Consider the following 25,572-nt stretch of genomic DNA (forward strand, 5'->3'; position numbering starts at 1 on the left):
GAAGTCATTCTCCCTTAATTTATTATCCAGGAGTAATATTTTCTTGTCCAAAGTCCCTCTCCAGCTGTTTTGGAGCCCTTTTAGGCACTGGCAGGGACTCTGAGGTCTCCCCAGAGCCTTCTCTTGTTCAGTATGAACACTCCAGCTCTCCCAGGCTTTCTCCAGAGCAGAGGGGCTCCAGCCCTCAGAGCATCTCCACAACATCCTCTGGATTTGCTCCATGACTCCATCTCTCTTTTGACGCCTTTCCAATTCTGGCTCTCCCTGGGCAGTGGGGCTGGAGGTGACTTCATGAACTTCACCCCAACTTCCCTCTTGCCTTCACCTCGTGTTTGATGGAGCGGGCACCATAGTGGAGGTTGTAGCCATCAGCCAGCACGTCCATGACCTCCCTGTCCCACTGCAGGGTGATGTTGTGCCTTGCCTTGGCCTGCCAGGGGGGAGGGAGGCAAAGGAAGAAGAATTATGGATGTTCCCCAGCAAGCCTGGCACCCTTCTCCTTGAGCAGCGAGGATGCTGCACTGGGGGGGCTGAGAAGGGCTGAGCTCCACCAGGCCAGTTCCTCCACAACACAGGAACCCCAAAAATCCCATTTAGCCCTCAGAGAGCTCAGATGCGCAAACACCAATTAGACAAATGACATCTATGAAGGAAGCCTGGAGCTCATCCCTGCTGCAGTCCAAGAAGAACCATCTCTGCTGCTCCCAGAGGTCCCAGCTCTCCCCAGCATCCCAAGTTCAACAGCTTGTATGATGACCCCAGGGCAGATGCTCCAGAAGTGATTTCTCCTGGAGTTACTCTGAGAAGACTCCTCTAAAGCCACTGATGTTTTTTTACCTTTTTGGCCCAAAAATTGAGCTCCTTGTTGACCAGCTGGATGAGCTCTGAGTGGCAAAAAGGGAGAAAATAGACAATTTCATTGATCCTCCCCAAGAACTCGTCCCGTCTGAAGTGAGCCTGCAAGAACAAGGGAGGAGGTCAGCAGGGAGAGGGATGGTGACCCTGATGGGAACACCAGGGAGAGTGGCATTGCAGAAGGAGCTCCCCAGGGATCATCCCACCTCCCACAGCTCCCAACAGCCATCCTCTCCCCACACCATGGAGCTGGGCAGCATCCTGAGGTGCTTCAGAAACATCTTAAAGAAACTGAAGATCGTGGGGACGTCACTGCAGTCAGGTTTTCCTGACCTTGGGCGAACAGAGAACCCCCAAATCACTGCAGCACTTCCTGTCCTGAGTCCCCTTTGCACCATGCACCGAGGCTCCATTCCAAGAGTAAAGAAGCTGTGATTTATTTCTGCTGGGCTCTGACCTCTCCAACATTTTTAGTGGGGTTACATCCCTTCTCTCATAGCTGGTAGAGAAACACAGGGAAGGAGTCTGGGACCAAAGTTCAGGACACCTGAAACCTGAGCCATGAACACACTGTCCATACCTTCAAGATGGGGCGAATAACCTTTTCCTTGAACTGCTTGGAAATGGTGATCTTGTCGGTCATCTGGACATCCTCTGGAAGAGAGGTGGAGAGGGGGTGTCAGCAGGGACAGTGGGACAGTGGCTCCATCTCTGTCTGGGTGAGCTGAGGGCAAGGAAGGTCTGGGTGGTACTGCAGGACAGACCTGGGACCTCCACATGCGCCAGCAGTTTGCTTTGGCAGTGTGGTGTCCCTGCACTTGGACAGCAGTTCTGGGTGTTGTGGTGCTCCAGGGGAACATCCTGTGCTGATGTGGCTCCCTTGAATGGCCAGAGAGCCCTGGCTCTGCCTCTGCTCCCTGCTCTGTGCCCGCAGCAGTTGCTCCCAGGGGTTTTGGGAAGCTGAAGTGCCCAGCTGGGCTCCAGAGCAGCCAATGACCTGACACAGAGCACACCGGCCCTCTGGGGCTGGAGAACTGAAAGAGCCTGTGGTCTCTCCAGCAAGCACCAAACTCCTGCTCAGGGTGCCTGCAGCACTGCTCAGGCTGCAGTCTACTTCCCTCTGCTGACTGCAGATGGAGCCAGGGTCTGGCTGCTCTCAAATCCTGCCTCCCAGACACTCTGGAAGCTTGACTGCAGCATCACCCTTCTTCCTCCCAGTGCTGTCTTTCCCTTTGTCTTCATCATCCCAGTTCTTCCCACAGCTTCACCCATTCCACCCTCATTTGCCTCCATGCGCTGTTTGACACCAGGGTGCTCACAGGGAGGAGATTCCTGTGCTCTGGATTGGATCCTGGCAGGCAGGGCAGGGCAGGGCAGGGGACATAGGCCCATGCTGGGTGCTGGAACCCTGTCTCAGCTTTGCAGCCTTGATGAAGATTGCTGCCCCTCAGCAGCCGTGGCAGAAGGGGTTCTCAGGCTCCACTCAAGAGGTAGTTTAGGTTGTCAAAGCCCTCTGAGACCATTAAGTCCAAGCATTCCCCCAGCACTGCCAAGCCCACAGCTAAATGTGTTCCCAAGTTCCACACCACAAATCTTTTAAATCCTCCAGGGATGGGAACTCCACCACTGCTCAGGGCAGCCTGTGCCATGGCTGGACAACACTTCTGGGCAGTAAATTTTCCCAATATCCAACCTAAACCTCTCCTGGCATAAACTGAGACTGTTTCCTCTTGTCCTGTCACTTGTTTCCTGGAAGGATACACTGATGCCCACGTGGCTGCATCCTCTGTTCAGGCAGCTGCAGAGAGTGAGGAGGTTCCCCCTAATGCTCAAAGTGGTGCTCTGGAATCACCTGATCCAGTTCCAACCCCTCTCTCTCGGGCAAGGATACCAATAACTCCCAGTGTTTTGGCAGAGGAGAGCTGGAAAGGTAGAGGAGCCAGCACTGCTACCAGCATTCCCACTTCTCACATGTAAGATCTGCTCCTGCCACTGGTAGATGCAGAGCCCACTGGGGAATCTGCTCCTTCCCTTTATCTTCCCATTTATCTGTCTGCCAGGCACTTAGTGACTTCCTGCCATGGCATCTCCACCCTGAGAGCTCAGAAAATGGGCAGGAGCTCCTTGAAACCCAACTGAGGGCAGCTGCTGTGCCCAAATGCCCTCCCCACCTCCTCTCCTGCTCCAGCTCTACTGTCCCAGAAATTAAAATTCAATGCTCTCCTCATTGAGCAGGGAAACTGTGGCATTTTCAAATGTTATTCTGGAAGGTTCAGCTGATGATGTGTTTTGTCCTTTACTCAGCCTGATTGAAGTTTAAAGATTCTGAATTAAGTCAGTGTCGACAGCCACTTCTCCAAAGCAAAAGGAAGAGACTGGGAGAAAGAAGCTGGAAAATAGATTTGATGCCAAAATCCAATATCTTTTCCTGCTCCTGTGGAGCTGATGTAGGAATGACATGGCACAGGCTGCTGGATACCTTGAGAAAGATGTGGTATCCAACAATTAAGATCATAAAAACCCCAAAGTAAGTTTTTTTAAAACTGATGAGAAAAGAAGGGATGCAGTCACTGTCCATGATTTCCTGGTTATCCACAGGCACAGCAGCACCTGACAGAAACAGGCTTTTCCTCTGCTCCATGTGACAAACACTGCCTAAGAGGGACAGGCCTTGGTGCCAGCATCACCATTCATCTGTATATCCCCAGAGTTACCAGCAAAGGCACTGGATGTTGCACATCAAGTTGTTCATTTTCAATCTCAGAGGCTGCCCTTGCTCTCCTCATTCCCCTTTTATTACCTAATTCACATTTTGGGAAATTTTTCTCCAGGAGCCTGATATGTGAGGACAGGGCTCCCATTCCACGGGGAAGTAAAATTCACTAAGCTCAGTTCTTTTGGGAAGGACTGAGAAGAAACAAAACTTTTCCTCTTTCATATGTGCAATGGACCAGCCACAGTCTTTTGCAGGAGGCATTTGGAAGGGTCCCAAAAGAAAGTGAAGGGTGATTTGATAAAGAGAATAATGGAATCACATAAGAGTTTGGATTGAAAGGGACCTTAAAGACCATCCAGTTTCAATCCCCCTGCTCTGAAATCCTCATTATTTGACATTGTATCCTTCAGAGGAAGACTGCATCTTTAAGGCTCTGTCCAACCTCAGCCTTTCTCATCCTGTGCCTTTCTCATCACTTCCCTGGAACCTCAGCCTTTCTCATCACTTCCCTGGAAGTGTTTCAGGCCAGGTTGGATGGGGCTTGGAGCAACCTGGTCTAGTGGAAGGTGTCCTGGCCCATGGAGGGGGTTGGAATGGGATGGTCTTTAAAGTCCCCTCCAACACAAACCCTTCTGGGATTTCTTGACTTTTTGGCAGAGGAGCATTCCCAAGTCATGTGGACCAACTGGGACCAGTGGAGAGGGGACTGAAGGGTCTGGGTGTGCCCCCTGCCAAGGTATGGCTGAGCTGGTGTGAAAGTTGTACTAGGAAGGAGGGAGGTTCTTTAGGGATGTGAAGATTGAAGCTGCAGTACCTAAGTTTTCTGCGATCCTTTTCTTGCTCATCTCCATGGCCTCCTGCCGGAGCTGCAGTGCGTGCTGGGCAATCTCCTCACTGGCCACGTTGGAGGTCATGATGAAGATGGCATCCTTGCAGTCAATGGTCTTCCCCTTTCCATCTGTCAGCCTGCCCTGCAACAACAGCAAGACAACACCAGCTGTGTCAGCAGGTGCTGGAGGACATAGCCAAAACACCAGGAAAAAGAACATGGGTCCTGTTTCTCCCCAGAGTGAATTTAATTTTGAAGGGATATCCAAGGATTGAGGTAGAAGGAAGCAAGGATGAGGTTGGAGAAGTCCTTGTCTCTCCATGAACAGCAGGAACTTCTCCTGTACATGGTCCCAGGCCTGCCCCGTCCAGGACAGAATTGATGGAAGCACTGGGAGATGCCTTGTCAGGAGGAGGATTGGGCATTCCATGTCCTTGCTCAGCCTGGAGAGAAGGAGGCACTTCTTGCTCTCTACAGCTCCCTGACAGGAAGACAGATCTGCAGTGGGGGTCTTGGTGTCCTCCCAGGTAACAAGGGACAGGACAAGAACAAATGGCCTTAAGTTGCACCAGGGATGGTATAGGATGGGTATCAGGAAATATTTCTTCCCTGAAAGTGTTGTCCAGGCTTGGCACAGTCTACCCAGGGCAGTGTTGGAGTCCCCATCCCTGGAGGGATTCAAAAGTCATGTGGATTTGGCATTTAGGTTTAGTAGTGGGTTTGGCAGTGCTGAGGGAAGGGTTAGACTTTATGGTCTCAGAGGGTTTTTCCAACCTCAATGATTCCATGACTGTGTGGCTGCCCATATATAACTGCCCAGCCTTTGACCCTCTGCCTACCTCCCTGTGATGGTTTCAGGTCTGACACAAGCCCCAGGCTCAGCTCAGCACTAATGCTAATGCTATCCCTAGCCCTGACCCTAACCCTGCCTGTGGCTGTGGTTTGGGCTGGGCAGAGCCCACAAATAACCATGTTATGGCTGTAACAGAGTGACCTGAGAAGCAGAGCTCCTCATCCCTGTGGGATTGATCACCTGGCAAACCAGGGCTGCCCAGCACCGCCACTGCTGAAGTGACATCAACCCTCAGCCCCCCAAACCAATCCAGGAACCTCCAAAGCACCAGTGCTCTTGATTAATAATATAAAAAAGAGAGGGAAATAAGGAAAAAAGCAGCATCTCCCCAGGCTGTTTCTTTCCTCAATCCATCTCCAACAGCAGAGATCCAGCACAATGACAGAAATCCTTGTTGGGTGCTTGAGATTAACATTTGGGTTATTGCCCTGTCAAGTTCCTGGTACAGGAATTGATTTCACATTGAACTGCTACTGTGATGATCTATGCAAGAAAAATAGTGTTATTAATCCTTAAAACAAAACAAAAAAAAACCCCTTCAAAATCTTCCAGCATGTTGCTCTGGAGTTTGGTGGCCTCTGAGGACAGACTGGGACCTTCAAAATCAACCAGAGAGCTGGAGAGGGACTTTGGGCAAGGGCCTGGAGTGACAGGACAAGGGTGAATGGCTTCACACTGCCAGAGGGCAGGGTTAGATGGGATATTGGGAAGAAATTCTTCCCTGTGAGGGTGGTGAGGTCCTGGCACAGGTTGCCCAGAGAAGCTGTGGCTGCCCCATGCCTGGAAGTGTTCAAGACCAAGTTGGACATGGCTTAGAACAACCTGGTCCAGTGGAAGGTGTCTCTGCCCATGGCAGGAGGAGTGGACTAGATGTGCTTTTAAGGTACCTTCCAACCCAAACTCCTCCACCTGTCATCCCTCTCACCCCTCACTGTCCTCTTCTGCATGCCCCTTGTGTTGATTCTAACCTCTGATGTGGATTTACCTCATCAAACAGCTGCAGCATGATGGTGAGCACATCAGGGTGAGCTTTGTCCACCTCGTCAAAGAGTACCACAGCATTTGGGCACTGCCTCAGCTTTTTGGTGAGCTGTCCACCCTCTTCATGGCCCACGTAGCCGGGTGGTGAGCCAATGAATTTCGCCACCTGGGAGGAAGGAACAGGAAAGGTGAAGGCTGATCCATGGACAGTGGGAATGAAGCCCTTCTGGTAGCTTGTCAGGTTGCCACCACTCTTTGCTGCTGACAAAACAAATTCCATGTTCTTTGTGACACCTATTGCACCCCAGGTATCCCAAAATCAGCTCAATAAGCAACAATTAAGCAAAATAAGGATTAAGCAGTTCCTTGCCCAGAGCTCAAACCAGCAGAATCCAAGGAGCAGGCATGGCCAGGTGGGAAGGCACCAGCCCTGCTTTGCTATGTAGGGTCTGAGCAACCTGTCCAAGATGTCCAAGACCTATTTTCATCCCTTTTAGCCTTTTAAGAGCAAGAATTCAAAGGATTATAAGTGGCAGGCGATTCTGGTGCAGAATCAAAGCCACAAGTAAAATACTTTTCCTATGTCATCACTTATTGACACAGTGTTTTTAACAAACATTTAGAAATTTAGAAGTTTATATAGAATAGTATTTCTGACAACAGAAGTTTTGGCAAAATGACAGTTTTTGACACATAGCTTGATGCATCTTACATTTACCCATGTCTGAGTGTCATCCAAAGTCACAGCCTGTTATCACAGAATCATGGAATGGTTTGGGTTGGAAGGGACCATGTAGTGCCAGCCCTGCTGCCATACACAGGGACACCCTCCACTCCACCAGGTTGCTTCAAGCCCCATTCAATCTGGCCTTGAACACTTCCAAGGATGGGGCAGCCAAAGCTTCACTGGGCAACCTGCCCCACTGTTTTACCACTCTCATTGCTAGGACCTTGCTACTTTTTGGGGACACAGAGCTCTCCAAAGGGAGGGCTCAGGTCCAGGGGTGACTTTGGCAAGGATCACAGAAAACTTGGCACCTTGGACCTCCCATGGCACCAGAACTGGGCAGAAGTGATGGGAGGGGTGCACCTGGCACCACTGTCCTTTATCCTGACGGATTCTCTCCCTTTCCTACATGGAAGGTAGGCTGAGGCAAAGATCCCACGCTGGACTTAGCAATGTTTTGGGGATAAGGGGTTTGGGGTAAGCTGTGCCTGCCTGAGCAATGTTGGGTGATGAACAGCATGTGGCTGAGGGTTTCAAGATGATCCTCTGGATTCCACCATCTCTTCTCAGCTGCTCTCTCCCCAGGGGCTGACCCCATCCCAAGAGAATTCACAGCACAGGACACATATTGTTGAAATTTTCCTTGCTCTTTGTCTCTGCTCCTAATTTGCCTCTATTTCTTTGTTCCAGCCAGGACAGGATTAATTTTTGCAGTAACCAGGAGGGGCAAGGCTTGGACCTGGAGGATATTCTATCTTACTCATGTCATTGCTGGGAGCAGAGGGAAAGGAGTCTTCTGGTGAGAATGGGCTCCTTCTGGTCAAATAAGAGCAGCAGAAAGATGTGGAATATGTGAAGTAGCTGGTTCTGAGCCAGAGGGCGTGGCTGGGGGAGCATGGCTGCGGCTGGATTGGGTCAGTGAGCATTTTGCATGTGAATCTCCCTCTCTCTCTTTTACATACTTTTGTTTTTAATACTGTTGCTTGTTTGTTTTCTTATGTCATTTCTGTTTCCAGTAAATTGTTGTTATCTCAACCCATGGTCTTTACCTTTTGAGCCTCCAGTTCTCCTCTCCAGCCCACTGCTGTGGGGAGGGACAAGGGGAGGCAGGGAGTGAATAAGAGGCTCCTGGTTTGGAGTGTCTCAGTGGGAGCACTAAACCACAACACCCCATTAAGGTTGCTTTCTGGAAATTTACTTGCAATTTAATGCACAACTTGTAGCAACTCCTCCTGTTCTGCTGTGCTCCCACCCCGACACACCAAAATGCCCATTTTTTCTGGATTAAGTTTGAAGCTGCTCCCTTCAGAGCCCATTTACTGACCTCATGCCTCTCCTGGAACTCCGACATGTCCAGTCTGATGAAACCCTGCAAGAGATTTAGGATGAGATTTGATCAATCTGCTCGTTGCCAGAGCTGGAGCAGTACTGACAGGGCTGAAATTTTCCAAATAAAATAGATATTTTTGTCGTTCAGCTTTTTAGAAATCAATCACAAGAAGAATGCAACACCCCTCCACAAAAATCCAGCAAAAATCATAAAGCTGAGGTGAACTGGGCTTGTGGGTGATCACCTAAAACAGAGAATAGTGTTAGAGAATTTACAGCATCCACCCAAGTATCCATTTTGCATCTGAAAAGCTGATGATTCACTGCAGGTACTGAATGTTGTGATCATGGAGCTGTAATCCACATCCTAGATGGGAAAGGAAAAGAAGGGAGGAAGAGGGAAGGGGAAGGAATAGGAATATTTCAGTTGGAAAGGACCCACAGCGATCCTCTCATCCAGCTGCCCAAGTGCCAAGCCTCAACTTCCCAGCATCATCCTGGGATAGTCAACCAGCCATAACCCCTGTCCATGAGGGAGAAAGAGACATGTCTGGGAATACATCTCATCTGGACATGTGGACATGGCACACTCACAGACACCATCACACAGGGATCCCAGAATTAGAGAACACAATCACTGAACCCTTTGGGTTGGAAAAGCCCTCTGAGACAACAGAGCCAAACTGTTCCCTCAGCACTGCCAAGCCCACCACCAACCCATGTCCCCAAGTGCCACATTCACACATCCACATGTGTGATCTCTTCAGGAATGGGGACTCCACCATCACCCTGGTCAGCCTTTTCCAGAGCTGAGCAGAAAAAAATTTCCCTAATATCTAACCTAAACCTCACTTTTGCAACTTGAGGCAGTTTCCTCTAGTCCTGTCATTTGTTACCTGGGAAAAGAATGGAATCAGAGAATGGTTTGGGTTGGAATGGACCTTTAGGACAATCCCATCCCACCCCCCTGTCATGGGTAGGGACACCTTCCACTAGACCAAGTGGCTCCAAGCCTCATTCAAACTGGTTTTGAACACTTTCAGGGATAGGACAGCCACAGGTTCTCTGGGCAAAATATTCCCATGCAAAAATTTCCCTGAAAATTATTAAAATATCTACAAACTGCCCAGGGCAGAGCAAGATGGAAAAAATTGACTCTGTCTTCCAAATGAAAGGGGGACAGTTTCAGGTTTTCCTTTCTTAATCCATCAGTTCCTATGAATTGCTGCCCCTCATCAGAGCCTGTGGGGGGTATGACCCCCTCTCTTCCCTCATTAGGGGACCAGTGGCTGAGCTGGTTCATTCCTAATAAATCCCAGATTCCTGCTGCTATCAAATGAACACTCAGGCTTTAACTGATTTCCCCATTGGGTGTCTGGCCATGGAGCAGTTCCACGTGCAGGATAAGGGATGAAGGTGCTCTAGATCCAGGATTTATGGCTTCTGGAAGGCATTTATAGAGGCGTGAGGAAAAGAAACCAGAAGAGCTGTTTTTATAGCATTGGTTCCAGTTTGGTCTTTCTACATGTGTTGCTGCATTGTGTGTCCATTCTCTGCTGCAGGATGTGGGGAACAGGGATTCATCTATGCACAGCTCTGCTTGTCTTTCCTTCTTTTCCCTGGCTCCATGTGGGAGAGAGCTAAGTACCTCTTACAGGTAGGCAAAAGTTTAAATGTGAAACATGGAAGAGAATGTGATGTAACAGGATGGATTGGAAGAAAATTCCATTGGAATGGAATGGAATGGAATGGAATGGAAGACTTGGATTTAATAGAATGGTATGGAATGGAACAGAATAGATTAGAATGGAAGACAAGTATGGAATGGAATGGATTTGGCTGGAATAGAAGAGAATATTGGAATGGAATAGAACAGAACAGAGTAGAATACACTGCAATTGAATGGATTGAAATAATTGTAATAGAACAGAATTGACAGAATAGAATAGAATAGATTGGAATAGTTTGGAAAGAAACAGAATAGAAAGAATGGAACAGGTTAGAAATGAATGGAATGGAATGGAATGGAATGGAATGGAATGGAATGGAATGGAAGAGGACAGGATGGGACAGAAAAGAATAGAATAGAATAGAATAGAATAGAATAGAATAGAATAGAATAGAGAGATAATTAGAATAGAATAGAACAGAACAGAATGGAATGGAAACCCCAGACACCACTGAAGTGTTCTCCTGCAAAGCCACCACCTCCTCCATGAAATAATTCCAACCCATCTTCTCTAAAATCTAACCACTGGGTAACAAACTAAATAATTCAAACTGCTCCTGGATACCAAACACTTCAGCACTTAAAATTTTGAGCAGGAAATCAATGTTGCATTGCTACAGTCCATACTGGCAGGATATCACAAGTGGTGGAGGTGGGGACACGGAAAAAAGATTTCTGGAATTTTATCCTTCTAACAATTTACAGTGATATTAGTAATAGAGGCAAAAAAATATGTTCACAACACAGGATGTCAAAATTAGAGCAAAATTCAACAGGAAGCACAAATGTTACATCCATTTAAATTTTTCCAATTCAAATATTCTGGTGACAGACAGGAGCATAGGCAGTGTCCTGGGCTGATCCCACCGTGTGGGCAGCAGGGTGAAGCAGGGATTTTGCCCCTCTGCTCTGCTCAGGTAAGACCCCACCTGCAGAACTGCCTTCAGCTCTGGGGTCCAACATCACAGGGATGTGGAGTTGCTGGAGTGAGCCCAGAGGAGGCCATAGACGTTGGCTGGAAGAGCTGGGGGTGTTCAGCCTGGAGAAGAGATGGCTCCTAGAAGACCTCAGAGATCCTTCCAGAGCCTAAAGGGGCTCGAAGAGAAAGGCACGGAATGACAGGACAAGGGGGAACAGCTTCCTACTGACAGAGGACAGGGTAAGACTGAAGAAATTCTTCCCTGTGAGGGTGCTGAGGCCCTGACACAGGCTGCCCAGAGAAGCTGTGGCTGCGTCACCCCTGGAAGTGTTCAAGGCCAATTTGGATGTGGCTTGGAGCAACCTGATCTAGTGGAAGGTGTCCCTGCATTTGACAGGGGGGTGGAACTGGATGAGCTCAAAACGCCCTTCCAACCCAGACCTGTGATTCCATGAGCTTGACAGGTCATTCTCAGTGCAGAAGAAACCCTTTCTCAGGGCAGCACAGCCACACAATGAACCCCCTGATCACCCTCCCAGCATCCCTTTTAGTGCCAGCACAAAGCTGGGATGAGCCATTACCTTCTTGATGTCCTTATGTATGTACTTGGCTGTTTGCTTGGCCAGCTCTGTTTTACCTGTTTTGGAGAGAGAAAAAAAACCCTTCCATTAAACCAGCTCTGTCCATCTCCTGTCAGCTCATCAGCTCTGCTAACATCAGGGCTGGCACTTCCTGCAACCAATACATGAATTTTCCTTGAGAAGTGATATTGCTGTTTATCCCCAGGATCACATTCACTGGGGTTACCAGCCTGGGCAGGGTGAACAGATGCATTAGAACAGTGACATCTCTGCATTGGCTCCTTCAGCTTTAATTGACTCTCACATGATGGGAACAAAGCTCTTGATTCTTTCCACAAAAAGATGTTGATAGATCAGAGTTTTGTTATATTGGATAGATCAGATTTTTGCTATATTTACCCCCAACAGTCCAAGTTCCTTGTGCAATGCCTTGTAATCTCCAAATAAAGAATTTCAAGGAAATGGGGTGTTTTTTCTTTGCTTTATATAAGATGACAGTAAAAAAATTCTGAGATTAGGAACAATCAGTAATGGAGCAAATCCACCCTGGAAGGCATTTACAGAGGCCTGAGGCATTTATTGAGGGTGAACACATGCACCAGCTCATGCCAGGCCATGTCCTGTTCTCCCAGCCCATCCATCTGGGAAAAACTTCATTGAAGAGGCAGTGAGGCAGTTTTATTAAGAATGGATGCCAGAAAACTTCTCTGCCCGGCTGCTACCCCCCAGTATGACACTGCTGGCTTTGTCAGGTTGATCAGGGGAAGGACTGGGCCAGTTTTGGCTCCTGGGGTGACCAGCAAAGCTGAGGTGAAGCCAGTCCCCCCTCTGGAGGATGGATGCTCTGGGGGTTCACACTTGTCCCTTGCACACCTGTCAGCAGTGCACTGCACATGGATCCCTGTAGGATTTACTTGCACACTGAAAAATAAATGAGCAGGGACAGAAATAACTATTCTGAAGGAAAACCCATGTGTTTTTAAAAGGAAATTAGGTTAAAAAGTACATTTTTACTGGAGTATTATACATCTACCCACAGCTGTATTGCAGGGACAATAGATCTGGTGGGTCAGATCAGTAAATCACCAAAAAAAGGGCTGCAAATACAGGAATTCATGGGGTGTGCTCTGCTCCACCTGATAAATCTCTGCCAAAATTTTGCATTTGATTTCTGTTTGAGTTCTGCTGACTTTGGATGACGTTGGATCAGAGCTCCTGATGTGTAAGGATGCAATAAACTATGTTTCCTATAAAAAAGAAAGAGAGAAAAAAGAGAGAGAAGAGAAGAGAAGAGAAGAGAAGAGAAGAGAAGAGAAGAGAAGAGAAGAGAAGAGAAGAGAAGAGAAGAGAAGAGAAGAGAAGAGAAGAGAAGAGAAGAGAAGAGAAGAGAAGAGAGAAAAGAGAAAAAAAAAAAAAAAAAAAAGAAAAGAAAAGAAAAGAAAAGAAAAGAAAAGAAAAGAAAAGAAAAGAAAAGAAAAAAAAAAAAAGAAAAGAAAAGAAAAAAAAAAGAAAAGAAAAGAAAAGAAAAGAAAAGAAAAGAAAAGAAAAGAAAAGAAAGGAAAAGGAAAAGGAAAAGGAAAAGGAAAAGGAAAAGGAAAAGGAAAGGAAAAGGAAAGGAAAGGAAAGAAAAGAAAAGAAAAGAAAAGAAAAAAAAGAAAAAGAAAAGAAAAGAAAAGAAAAGAAAAGAAAAGAAAAGAAAAGAAAAGAAAAAGAAAAGAAAAGAAAAGAAAAAGAAAAGAAAAGAAAAGAAAAGAAAAGAAAAGAAAAGAAAAGAAAAGAAAAGAAAAGAAAAAGAAAAGAAAAGAAAAGAAAAGAAAAGAAAAGAAAAGAAAAGAAAAAAGAAAAGAAAAGAAAAGAAAAGAAAAGAAAAGAAAAGAAAAGAAAAGAAAAGAAAAGAAAAGAAAAGAAAAGAAAAGAAAAGAAAAGAAAAGCCCCCATGGAAGTCCATGGGAGTGTAAGAACCAACAATTTACATCCCTGAGTCTTTAGATATGCTCTAGCAGGGCAATGAAGTATCAAAAATATTTTATCCTGATTTTATACAGCTTTATAGGAACTTATTTGGAGTTAATGCTTGGCCTGGTACTGTTCTGCAGCAGGAGCAAAATCTCACCTGTGCCCCTTTAACCCCTCCAGCACTGGAGCATCAGCACCTTCTGGAGCCCTTTGGGAAGCAGTGGAGGCAGGAGAAGCCCTGAGGTTGTTCCAAATGTCACAGATCAGTTATTTTGAAGCTGTTTTGTTGGGGTTTTTTTCCACAACTAAAAGTCATCTGGACCATTTCATGAACTGATCAGCTGTCATGTGGCATTTGATTGGGCTGGAGGACAAATCTTATCGGTGTCAATAAAATCCTGTCATTCCAAAGCAATCTGTGCCCACAGGAGCAAACGAGCAGAGATTCAGTTTGCAGGCAGCAAATTTCTACTATTATCCCACCATTCCCATTGGAATAGAGGGGTTTTCACCAGAAAGTTGTTAAAGTAATACTTTTACTCTGAAAACTGCCCCTTTTTGAGACTTGGAGGAGGGCTGCCCTCTGGGATAACTCAGCATGAGGCTGGATGTGACTGTGTGTGCTGGTGTCCAGCTGGGGTCACCCTGCTGGAGGATGGCTGAAAGATGACAGTGTGTTTAACTGGTATTTCATTCAGACCCTGCAGCCCTGCAACAGCTTCCACCCCCTCTCCTCAGGGCTCTCCATCCCCCTCCCCACAACCCAAATGTTACCTATTCCAGATGATCCCAAGAAAAGAAACACCAGCGGGTGCTCCTCATCATACCAGCCGTTTTCCTTCCTCCGAATCGCTGCATTTGAAGACAATGAAAACAAAAAAAGAGGGGGGGGAAGCATATAAATCAATGCCACAAAGCAAGTGTAATTATCACTAAGTATACACTATGTTTTACTGCTCTCTACCCACTCCCAGTTCTCCCTGCCATTAGCGCTCTCTAATTTGATTAGCTAGCCAAGGCCCCAGAGACACCTAATAAGGTTAGCATGGATTTGGAAAGCTGCCCAGAGCAGATTTCGGATAAAGTTTTCCAGGATGTGCACTCAGCGTTGCCAGGGAGATGGTGGAGGGGGGGGACAAGGATGGATGGATGGACAGAGGGATGGAGAGGCGCTCTGCCTCACCAGCTCCCAAGTGCAACCTTTCTGTGAGGAAAAACCATCAGTTTTGAAGAGGTTTATAGGTTATTTCTGGCATGGAATGGGAAGAAAGAGGTGGCTGAAGGTCACAAACACTCTGAATTGGTGCAAGGATTGGGAAAAGTGTGATGATTATCTCAGTGCCTCCCTGGATAGCGGCATCCAAGTGCATCCTGGGTGAGATACCAGTGGAAAATTTTACAAAAGGCAAGAGCCCTGATTCCTTCCCAAACCCCCAGTCTGACCAGCACAGCCCTTTCTCAGGACAGACATGGATCTGCTGTGCAGAGTGGTTGATAGCTCCTATCCCCAGGGGTGCCCATGGCTCCCCAAGGTACTCTTCAGCCCTCCTCCTGTGAGTGTGCTCACCAAACCAGTAACATCATTGCACTGGGCTTATTTGAAGGAGGAGAAACTGCGTTTGAGGCCAAAAGATCAAACCTCATCCTCTGCTGGCTGGATCTGGTCTCTGGAACACAGAAGTGGTTTCCCTGGATTAGACCAGATTCCAGTTCCATGTGAGAGATTAACTGACATCCCAGCCTTTTTGCTTTATCTGCAGTATTTCAATCCAGCCTGTAAATCTTGTAAGGCATTTTGTAAAAGAGAACATGCACTGTACAGTCTCAGGACACCTCAGACCCAGCACGGTCTCATGACTGTCACATGGCACCCCCAGATCCTGCTGAACCCAAAATGTGGCACATTAGGAAGCAGGGCATGAAAATGGCAAGATGCCCAAGAATTGTAACTGACAAGGAGTTTGAAAGTAGTAGGGGAAAACAGCAGCACTGGAGGCGGGATGAGCAGAAGGAAAACACTGGGAGAGTGGTGGCTTAAAGCTCTTGGAATGCTGCTGCACACAGGCATGGCAAAGCTCGGCCTCTGCTGCCTTTCAGTGGTGTCCACAGCAAAAACAGGAAAAAGCCAAGAAAGAATAAACCCACTTCTCTTTGTGACTGTCACCCTCTAAACACAGCTCCCTCATCTTCTTCTGGCCACTCTCCTGGGCCTCAGCCTCTGTCCTTGTGCCTCAGTCCTGTGTCTCCCTTGAATGAGACACTGGATGGCTCTGTGGGGAGCTGTGGGTTTGTTTTCTTCCCTGAGCTGGCAGAAGAGCACAAGAGTGGCTTTTAAAACTGCAGAATTCTTAAATTCAATCTCAAAGTCAGTCCATAAAACCCTTTTCTTGATGGGATGTGGTAAATAGAAGGCACCTAAAAAAAGGTATCCTAGGCATGGCATGCCATGAGTTCTTCCTGCACGGGAGAACAAACTGACATGCGAAATAAATAGTGCCATTTTGCACAAAATAGATTTACATATAAAAATATTTAAACAATATTTCCATTTTGCAAATAATAAGAAATGGAATGTCACAGCCTACAGCCTGACATGGAAATGCTGCCTGTGCCAGCAGGGACACACCGGGAAGATGTTAAACAGCAGGAGCTCAAGTCAGATATCCCAGCAGCTGGAGTTTATAGATGCATGGAGGGGTCTCATGGGAATTTGGAGCTGCAAGACCTGCATGAAACCTAGCTCCTCAGAGTCCATGCTTGTATTCCAGGAGACCCAGGTAGCAGGGGAGCCAGCAGATCCAATGAGGATTATAAAAACAAGAGCAAAGCCTCACTACAAGAACAAATCAATGAGCTGAGGTTAATGATGAGGGGTGTGAGGAGTGACCTGACCACAGTCATTAAGCATCTCCCCAAGAAGGCACTGAACTTGCTCAGCTACAGAGAAAATTAAGGTGCTCCAGGGGCTGGAGCAAGAGGATCAAACTACAAATAAAGCAGAACAGTTTTAATAACGAAGGTGATTAACCACTGCAGCCACTTAGGAAGAGAGTGGGACTGAATTCCTAATCCCTGTAAAGTCTGCAGGGAAAGTCAGAAGGGCTTCCCAAAAGGCAGCGGGAGCTCAGGATGAAGATGAAGGTTTGCATCGCTGTCCAAACATCAAAAAATCCCCAATTTAACCTTAAATCCAAGGCATGTAGAATCATGTAACTGTAGAAGGGTGTGGGTTGGAAGGGACCTTAAAGACCACAGTTCCAACTCCTTCAGAAATGGGACTGAGTGCTGGGATCGTGCATTTAGTGGGAGCTGAACCCCAGTGCCTCATGGACTTGCCATTCCATGCCTGGGCACAGGCAGATACACTACCTGTCCCCCTGGCCATGTTGATGAGTCCTGACTCTTGCCAAGGTTTAATTAGCTTGGGCACAAGGCCAGATGCAGCACTGGCTGGTGCCTGGCTCCATCTCACCCTGCCTGGGCATATCAGCACGGCAGACCAGCTTGGCCCCAGCCAGCAATCTGGTTCTGTTCAAAATCATGGGCAAAGACTGGTGGGAATCCCATCCCGTCCTTCAGCTGCTCCCTGGCCATGTCATCCCTGGAAACAGCCACCTGACAGGGAGATGCAGGGAAGGGTCTGTGCTGCATCCCTCTGTGTGCCCTTCCCAGTGCTGTACATGTTCCTTCTCAACCCTTTACAGCAATGAACGAGAGGTCAAACACCTGGGGTGGGAAATTTCATAAAAACTGATGGGGAGTAACACAACCGCCAATAATTCCTGCAGCTATCTCAGCTAAGATAATAATGGTAATAAAAGTAATAAACTTCTGCTTTGGGGCATGGAGTGACCACTCACAGGGTCAAGCATGTTCAGGGTCCAAAGCCAGTGGGGTTAAGTGCTGCCTTCCTCCCCTCCCCTCTGCAGCAGGATGCCAGAGTTTATGGATGAATACTCAAAGCAACTCCAGGGATATAAAGCATCCCTTAAAAAACTACCATAAAGTCAGAGCTTGGATTCAGCACGTGATCTCTGTCAGAAGATGCTGAGCATCATATTTAGGAAGAAATTCTTTCCTATGAGGCTAGTGAGGCACTGGCACAGGTTGCCAGGAAAAGTTGTGCCTGGACGGCCAGGCTAGAACTGGGCTTAGAGCGACCTGGTCTAGTGGAAGGTGTCCCTGTCCACGTCAGGGGGTTGGAATGAGATAGGCTTTAAGGTCTTGTCTAAGTCAAACTGTTCCATGGTCACTAGCCAGCAGATTAATCAGATCAACAGAGTGATGAAGTGTAAATGCTTTTCTACAGGCAGCCTGAAAACGATGAGCTATTCCAGCACACAGCACTCTTGAAGTTTGGAAAAACTTTAAAAATCTGGATATCCCTAGGGAAGGGACACCACTCCCTAGGTTCTACCACTGGGGCTGGAGGAGGCTCTCTCAGGCTGTCCAGTGCAGTGTTCAGCTTCAGCAGTAGGAACAGAAGCCCCATCTTGGGCCAAGGCAGAACATCAGTGCCAGTTCCAAGGATGAAAATCTCAGCTAGGAAAGCCACAGAAGCACTCTTCTCCTTGGAGTCTGCACTGCCAAAGCAGCTGCTGGCCACGCTGACCGCTCTTCATTGTCACCCAAGCATGAAATCCATGCTCTGCCTCTGGGAAAGCTGCCCCCTTCCTTCCTCCTGGCATAAATAAATAAATAAATAAATATATACCAGGAGGGAGGTCACACTGCTGTGCTGAAATCTCATTATGACATTCAGCCCCAATGTCCAAAACAAGAGCCTGATGATGATGACGCTGGGGCCTTCTTCTGCGGAGCTGTTCCTGGCATTGCTGCCGTGCTCTCGCTTTATTTCGTCCATCTGTAACAGTGTGACTGCAGCCCTGTGTCTCCAAGAGGCCCTTCAGCCCGCTATTGAACTGATAAATTCACTGTATTACTTTACACAAATCAATACCCCAGCAGTTATCAGCACTTGATGTGACTGAAATTGGTTTCAGCCAATTTGTGAGTGTAATAAATGTCCATTTATCAAATCAATTCATTCTGTGGGGCTCCTCAGCCCGTCCGGGTTTGGGGTACCGCAGGGCGAAGGCTCTGGGGCCAAACCTGTCCTGGGATCACTGCTTCTATCCAGGTACTGCACTGATGCTCCAGGGTCTGCAGCATTCCCAAAGAAGCCCTCTTCCAGCCCTGCTGCTGGTGGCTCACGCTTATGGAACCCCAAACTAGATCAAAGCTGTGTCCTTGCAAAGTTTCACCTGACCTGCAGGCAGCAGCACACATCGGAAAACAGCCCTCATAAAGGATCCTATATTGTCCAAAATAACCTCAGTTTCCTTTAGACCAGAGCAGGATGATAGTCCTGCTCATCCATTTCCCTGCAGTTTTGAAACACTGACTGATTTTCAGTATCATAGCTGCTAAAATTGGGGATTTTATCACTAAAACATAGATTTTTCTGAACTACCCTTTCTTCAAAATCTCTGAAAAATAAACTTTTCCTTCCTCGCTCCTTATTCAACTTCAGGAAGAGCTGGAAGAGAGTGCGTCAACCCTCAAGATTTATTCCCCCTGAAAAGGGGAAGTGGTAGGTTTGAACCATCCTACTTCTAAGTGAGTACTGACCAGCAAACATGGTATATCCATATAAAAAAGATATTCTTTACCTGGCATAATATTTAGGATATTAGACCAAAAAAAATTACACATATATATATATATTTGGGAAAAATGTCTCCTGTAGCTTATAACCTCAGAGAGGAGATGTTGCTGATCCCTTCCACCTCCTCGTCTTCCAGTGAAAAGGCAAAGCAGCCCTAATCAGATCCAGAGCTCAACCATTTATGGAAGTGCCTGGAAACACAACCCTAAGCCTTTTAGCTGCTCATTTGTATGTACCAGTTAGAGAATCCCAGCAGTTCCTGAGATGGCAGCAATGACCTGCCTGTTTCTGATGTCAGGAGATGGAATATTTAATGGGGATTTTGTTAAGATGAACTGAACATCTACACCGATCGAGGGGGGTGGCCAAGCTGCCTCCCACCATCAACCAGTCAGGCACCAGTAGAAACCTTGTACACTGGGAGATGCCCAGTTACCATCAGTTAACCATCATCCACCTTCTCCCAGTCCTGTCCTGCTCCACATATCAGAAAAGAGTGCCTCAGGGCTTGGATATATCCTATGGAGGCAATGGGGAAGGATTTTCCCTCTAGCAGTGATGCCATGCTGTTGAGGCTGTGGCTGCAGTGAGCTCTCCACCAACATTCCTGGTGTATCCCCTTGCAGGGGGTTGCTGGGATAACAGCTGGACTTGGTGATCTTAGAGGGTTTTTCTAAATTATTCCATAATTCTGTGACTCCATTCTATCCCCATCACTCCAGACCTTGTGCTTCTAACCCCAGATCACACGTTCCCTTTGTATTCTGGCTAAGCCCCTCTGGAGACTGTTTGGATCATGCACCGAGTGACGGATTAAATCCAATTATTCAATTAAGGCACCAGTTATAAATTAAACATATCAGGCAGGCTTGGTGGATCTGAAGATGTGGTGTGTGGCAGGTCTGCTCACCACCAAATGGCAGTGGTGAGAGCAGAGTGGAGGGATGCAGGGTCCACAAAGCAGCAGGAAAACCAGCTGGGCACAAAATAAATAGCAAAGATAGAGAGGAAGTGCTTGAGAGAGAAAGTCCTGTCTTAAAATTCATCCTTCTGGACAGAAAACAAAAAGAAAAGAAAATGAAAAAAACTGGACAGAAGGGAAGGGGGGGGAGGAGGGGACAGAGAGTCTCCCACTACCTTTTGGTCCAATATCCTGAGGCTGTAGGGGTATCAAGCACATTCCCTATAATTCAATAAGAAAAACCTCCATAAAGGCAAGGACGTTAATGCGCAGAAACGCCACCTGTGTCAGGAACAGGCACTGCCCATTAATCACAGCTCCCCAATTAGCCGGGCTGCTGCCCCCAGGCACAGCCGTTCTCTGAACACACAGGGTGGCTGTTGTTTTTGCAGGAGTGTAGACTCCTTCCCAGCTCTTTCCCGGCTCCTTCTCAGCTCCCAGCCCACACTGGGCTGCTCTTTGTTAACTAAAGGCAAAGGGTTTGTGCTTCTGACAGCACGCTCCTTGTGATTCTGCCCCGGCCTCAACAGCTCTTATTTTGCTGTCCCATTTTCAGGCATTAACTGGGATGCATGGATGGGTCAGGAATTACTGACAGGATACAGAGGCTTTGGAACGGCAAATCAAACCCAGCCCAGATTGCCAGAGCCTTGATTACATAGAAGAGAATGGTTTGTGTTGGGAGCTCATCTCATTCCAACCCTTTGCCATGGGCACGGACACCTTCCACTAGACCACATTGCTCCAAGTCCCATCCAACCTGGCTTTAAACACTTCCATGGATGGGGCATCCACTGTGAATTCCCCAGCAACCTTGCAAGGCTGCCCTGAGGCAGCCTCAGATCAAGGCTTGAGGCAACAGCTTGTCTCCCCTGTGGAGCAGGTGTGGAGGGCAGAGTCGGCAGCATGTGAAGGGTCCTACCTGCCCCCACTGTGGCTATGGCATTCTCCTGACCAATGATGTGCTCCTTTAGCCGCTGTTCCAGTGGGAATCTCCGCCGTTCCTCCACCTCCCTCCTGCGTTGCTCCTCCTGGAACTGTGGAGGGAAGAAAACATGGGGATCAGAGACTTGACAGAGCATTGGGTCACTACACAGATGTCAGAGCCCTGTATGGGCATCCCTCTGACATGGAGCCAGAGCATTCCCAGGGCAGATGCAGTTTGGTCTGGATGCTCCAGCCCTAGCAAGAGGAAATTGCTGAATCTGTAATGGATGGAAGCTGGGGTGAGTGGGAATGGGGATCCTGCTCTGCTGACGGGAAACCAGACCCTGTGCTACCTCTGTACTGGTGACAGAGGGAACAGTGGCACTGCTCATCAGCTCTTAACCATTAGGTGCTGTTTATTTTAGGAAATAAAGTCATGACTGTTCTACCTAGATTTTTCTTCCTACCCTCCAACCATTTCCTGTTCAAAGACTCCAACCAGATCCTGCAGGGATGGCAGAGTATCACTGTGCCTTACATCTAAGAGAGCTGGAGAGGGACTTTGGACAAGGGCATGGAGTGACAGGACAAGGGGGAATGGCTTCCCATTGAGGGTTAGAAGGGATATTGGGAAGAAATTCTTCCCTGTGAAAGTGGTAAGGCCCTGGCACAGATTGCCCAGAGCAGCTGTGGCCGCCTCATACCAGGCAGTGTCCAAGGCAAAGTTGGATCGGGCTTGGATCAACTTGGTCTAGTGGAAGGTGTCCCTCCCCACGGCAGGGGGGTGAAATTAGGTGAGCTGTAAAGTCCCTTCCAACCCAAACCCTGTGATTCTAAGATCTTTAGAAAGGGTGCTGAGCACTCTTCCTGCTACAAGCCGAGCTCAGACATGCCCAGCTGAGACCACTGCCTTGGGAAGATTCATCCCCCAAAGCCAGACTCAGATGAAGACAGAACAAAAAGATTCCATGGGGTCTGCCAAGTGAGTAACTGCACCCACAGAACAGTCCCTGTCATTGAACCCACCTCACTAAGGGGAAACACCCTCCACCAAAGCCAGAAGGCAGGTGCCAAAGCTGCAGCAGGATCCAGCTGCTGGAGCCGGAGTGGATAACCCCCAGCCAGGCTGCTGACATCTCCTGGGCTAGCAGTGATTCTGACAGAAGTTAAAAAATAATAAATAGTGAACAATCCAATTTTGGCCAGTGCTATCAGTCTCACGTGTAACAGAGATGCCATGAGCCCTGATCCTCACACAGAGCAATAACTTCCCTGCAAATCCCAGTGGAGCAGCTCTGGGACAGACATCCTGCCTGTGCTGATCCCCCCGGCACTAGGTACGACCTCACCATACGTCTGTGTCTGCAGGATCCTGACAAATCTTTTCTCTCTCCCTCCTCTCTGGCCTTTTGGAAGACGCAGGCATGTGATCAGTGATGTCAGGACACCCAACAATTCCCATGGGTTTATGGAGAGTGGGTAAGATGTGCAGGAAGAGAAGGAAGGGATACCCATCCTATGTAATGTCCTCTCCCTCCGTCCTTGGAAAATTGACACAGTACAAGTCCTGTGCACAAGTACCATATTCTGCTCAGGATCTGTTCTGGAGAGCCCTGCACTCAGGCCAGCTACTCAGTGGGCCAGAAGAGCTAACACAGCTCCTGGCTGGGTCATGCAGCTGGCCTGGAGCATCCTGAGCATCTGCCTTACACTGTACAGGGGACACTGGGACAAGAAAACCCACCAAGAAAAACGTATTTTAGATCCATTGGTGACAGAACCTCCAAGAAAAAGCCCAACTAATCCTGGACTTTACATAAGACACAAACTTCCACTCCTCTCTCGTCTGCTCCCCTCTCCATACACATCCAGCTGTTCCCACCTTCCCACTTTGTGGTGTGCAATGGTGTTGGTGGGGATCGTGTCCTCACCCTCTGGCAGCTGGTATTCCCTTGTCCTGATGACCCCAGCCTGGCTCAGGATCAGCACTTAAGTGGAGCACAGTGGTGCTACCTGCTTGGAGAGCCATGCAGGGAGCACTGCTCTGCTCTTATGTTGGAGGCAACCAGACTTCTGCACTCAACTGGGTTAAGAAGTTCTCCTGATGCAAGGCCAAAAGCATCAGAAATCTTAACTATTAAAAAGAGAAGACTCGGTCTGTGCTTTGGCAGGTGATAACAGCTGTCTGCCTGTCACTGGGATGGGCATGGCAGCCATGGAGTCACAGAAGGGCGATCTTAAGAAACCTTATAGACCATCCCATTCCAACCACTTTGCCACTGGTAGGGACACCTTCCACTAGACCTGGTTGCTCCAAGCCCCATCCAACCTGGCCTTGAACACTTCCAGGCTTGGGGCAGCCCTGCTTCTCTGCTCTCTTGACACAATCTGTGTCAAGAGCCTCACCACTCTCACAGGGAAGAATTTCTTCCCAATATCCCATCTAACCCTGCCCTCTGGCAGTGTGAAACCACTCCCCCTTGTACTGTCCCCCCAGGTCCCTGTCCAAAGTCCCTCTACAGTTCTCTTGCAGCCTCTTTAGACACTGCCAGGGGCTCTAAGGTCTCCCTGGAACCTTCTCTTCTCCAGGCTGAACATCCCCAGTTCTCCCAATCTGTCTCCAGAGCAGAGAGGCTCCAGCTCTCAGAACATCTCCGTGGCCTCCTCTGGATTTGCTCCAGCAGCTCCACGTCCTTCTGATGTTGGGAGTCCCAAGGCTGGAAGCAGCTCTGCAGGTGGGGTCTCACCTGAGTGGAGCAGACGGGCAAAATCCCCACCTCACCTGCTACCCATGCTGTGGGATCAGCCCAGGACACAGGGGGCTTCTGGACTGCCAGCACATGTTGTTTTAAGGAAGAAAAGTGGAGAATAAAATAACTGAACTCTTTAAGAGCAGGAGGGGTAGAATTATCTGCTGGGTAAATGCTCTCTTGAGCCCAGCACCAATAAGGAAACCTGCCCTGAACAGTTTGAAACTTGCCTTGGTTTTTATGCTTAAGTAATAGTTGAAGGACAGAAAGGAAATATATCTCTGGAGCTGTTCCTGAGGAAGATGATTGTACTTGTATATAAACCAGCAGACTGCCAAGCCAGCCTGTGATGAATATTCAGCTGGGGGGAAACTGGTGCTCTCGGGGTTTCATCCTCCCCAGCAGCCACATTCCACTGAGAGTCTTTGAGAATTTATTGCTCATTTTAATCACTGCTAGAGAATGAATAGGCAGAACTATTACGGGATGGACATATCCCATAGATTTTATTTACATATCCTTGTGACAGAATAACAAGGAGTTTTCATATGTTTTTTTAATTTATTTTGATTTCCTTTATTCTTCTTAAAAAAACCAAACCAGAACTCTGTGTGTGCTTTTCCTGAGCTTAGACCACACTTGCCTGGTGGTGAGGACTCTTGAGTTGGTTCCCAGTGTTAAACACTCTGAAGAAATTAAAATAAGCACTTCTGTATCTATGACTGAAAGGGAGGGAAAGCATTTGAAACTGGTATCTTTCCTCTGTTCCTGGAGGGATAGCAGTGCCTGGACTGAGCTTGGCTCTTGCAAGTCTGGCTTTGCCATTCAGCTCCTCTTTGCACCCTATCAGACCCATCTGGTGACCTCCCCTGTCTTCATCAGTGTCTGATGAAGGATTTTTAAGGAATATTTCAGCTAGGAAGAGCATACAGTTGCATTTTCCCTTCTGAAAGCAGCAGTGTGAGACCTCCTGACCAGAAGCTGGCGTCCACTTAATCCCAGCCATCCCCTTTGATAGGCCTTTCCAAGAAAACAAGCCTCCAGCTGTGACTGACATTCTTCTTTTTCCTTCCTGAGCATCCTAAGGTTGCTGATTTAAGCACATTTCATGAGAAAAAGGTCTCTTTTGGTTATTTGAAAGCTGGCTGTTGGTTAATCTGGCCACAACCTTCCATGTGGAGTTTGAAGCAGTGAAAGTTCATTTTAACCTTTCTTTAAACCCACAAGAATTACCTCAGGATTTGTTTGGCCCTTCCTATGGAAAAACCCCTCTCTAGACCTCCACAAAGCTATCACATGAGCTTAGCACATGTCCCTGACATCGTCTGGGCTGATCAGTTTATATCCTGTTTTCCTTTAGTATTTCAAATTCTTTTTCCTATAAGGTGAAAGACACTGTCACTCTTTGCCAGTTTTATGCTAAGGTTTGGTTCTGCTGGTGCTGTGCTCATGAACCTCTTCCCTTGGAGTGTTTTTTCATAAATGCAACCATGCTTGGGAGGGATAATGGATAATGAAGCTGATGAACATGGAGGTACTCCAAGGACTGGATCGCCTCTGCTCTGGAGACAGGCTGAGAGCTAGGAATGTATACACAGAGAAGGGCAGGCTCCAGGGAGACTTTAGAGCCCCTGCCAGGGCCTAAAGGGCCCCAAGAGAGTTGGAGAGTGACTGAATAAGGGTGTGGAGGGATAGGACAAGGGGGAATGGCTTCCCCCTGGAAGACAGAGGGCAGGATTAGATGGGATATTGGGAAGAAATTCTTCCCTATGAGGGCGATGAGGCCCTGAC

The 25,572-nt window shown here is 47.8% G+C and overlaps 1 protein-coding gene across 1 annotated transcript in view; it reads right to left on the reverse strand.

Annotated features, from left to right (window-relative positions):
- Nucleotides 1-25,572, reverse strand: part of CLPB (ClpB homolog, mitochondrial AAA ATPase chaperonin) — a 74,205-nt gene that overhangs the window by 1,150 nt on the left and 47,483 nt on the right. The window contains exons 7-15 of the mRNA XM_030959143.1: nucleotides 21,027-21,141; nucleotides 14,250-14,327; nucleotides 11,520-11,575; nucleotides 8,286-8,330; nucleotides 6,239-6,400; nucleotides 4,386-4,542; nucleotides 1,436-1,509; nucleotides 838-957; nucleotides 326-430 (exon numbers count right to left, since the gene is read on the reverse strand). Coding sequence (XP_030815003.1) covers nucleotides 326-430; nucleotides 838-957; nucleotides 1,436-1,509; nucleotides 4,386-4,542; nucleotides 6,239-6,400; nucleotides 8,286-8,330; nucleotides 11,520-11,575; nucleotides 14,250-14,327; nucleotides 21,027-21,141 — 912 coding nt within the window. The remainder of the gene's footprint in view (nucleotides 1-325; nucleotides 431-837; nucleotides 958-1,435; nucleotides 1,510-4,385; nucleotides 4,543-6,238; nucleotides 6,401-8,285; nucleotides 8,331-11,519; nucleotides 11,576-14,249; nucleotides 14,328-21,026; nucleotides 21,142-25,572) is intronic.

The sequence above is a fragment of the Camarhynchus parvulus genome, chromosome 1, assembly GCF_901933205.1.
Source record: "Camarhynchus parvulus chromosome 1, STF_HiC, whole genome shotgun sequence".
Taxonomy (NCBI): domain Eukaryota; kingdom Metazoa; phylum Chordata; class Aves; order Passeriformes; family Thraupidae; genus Camarhynchus; species Camarhynchus parvulus.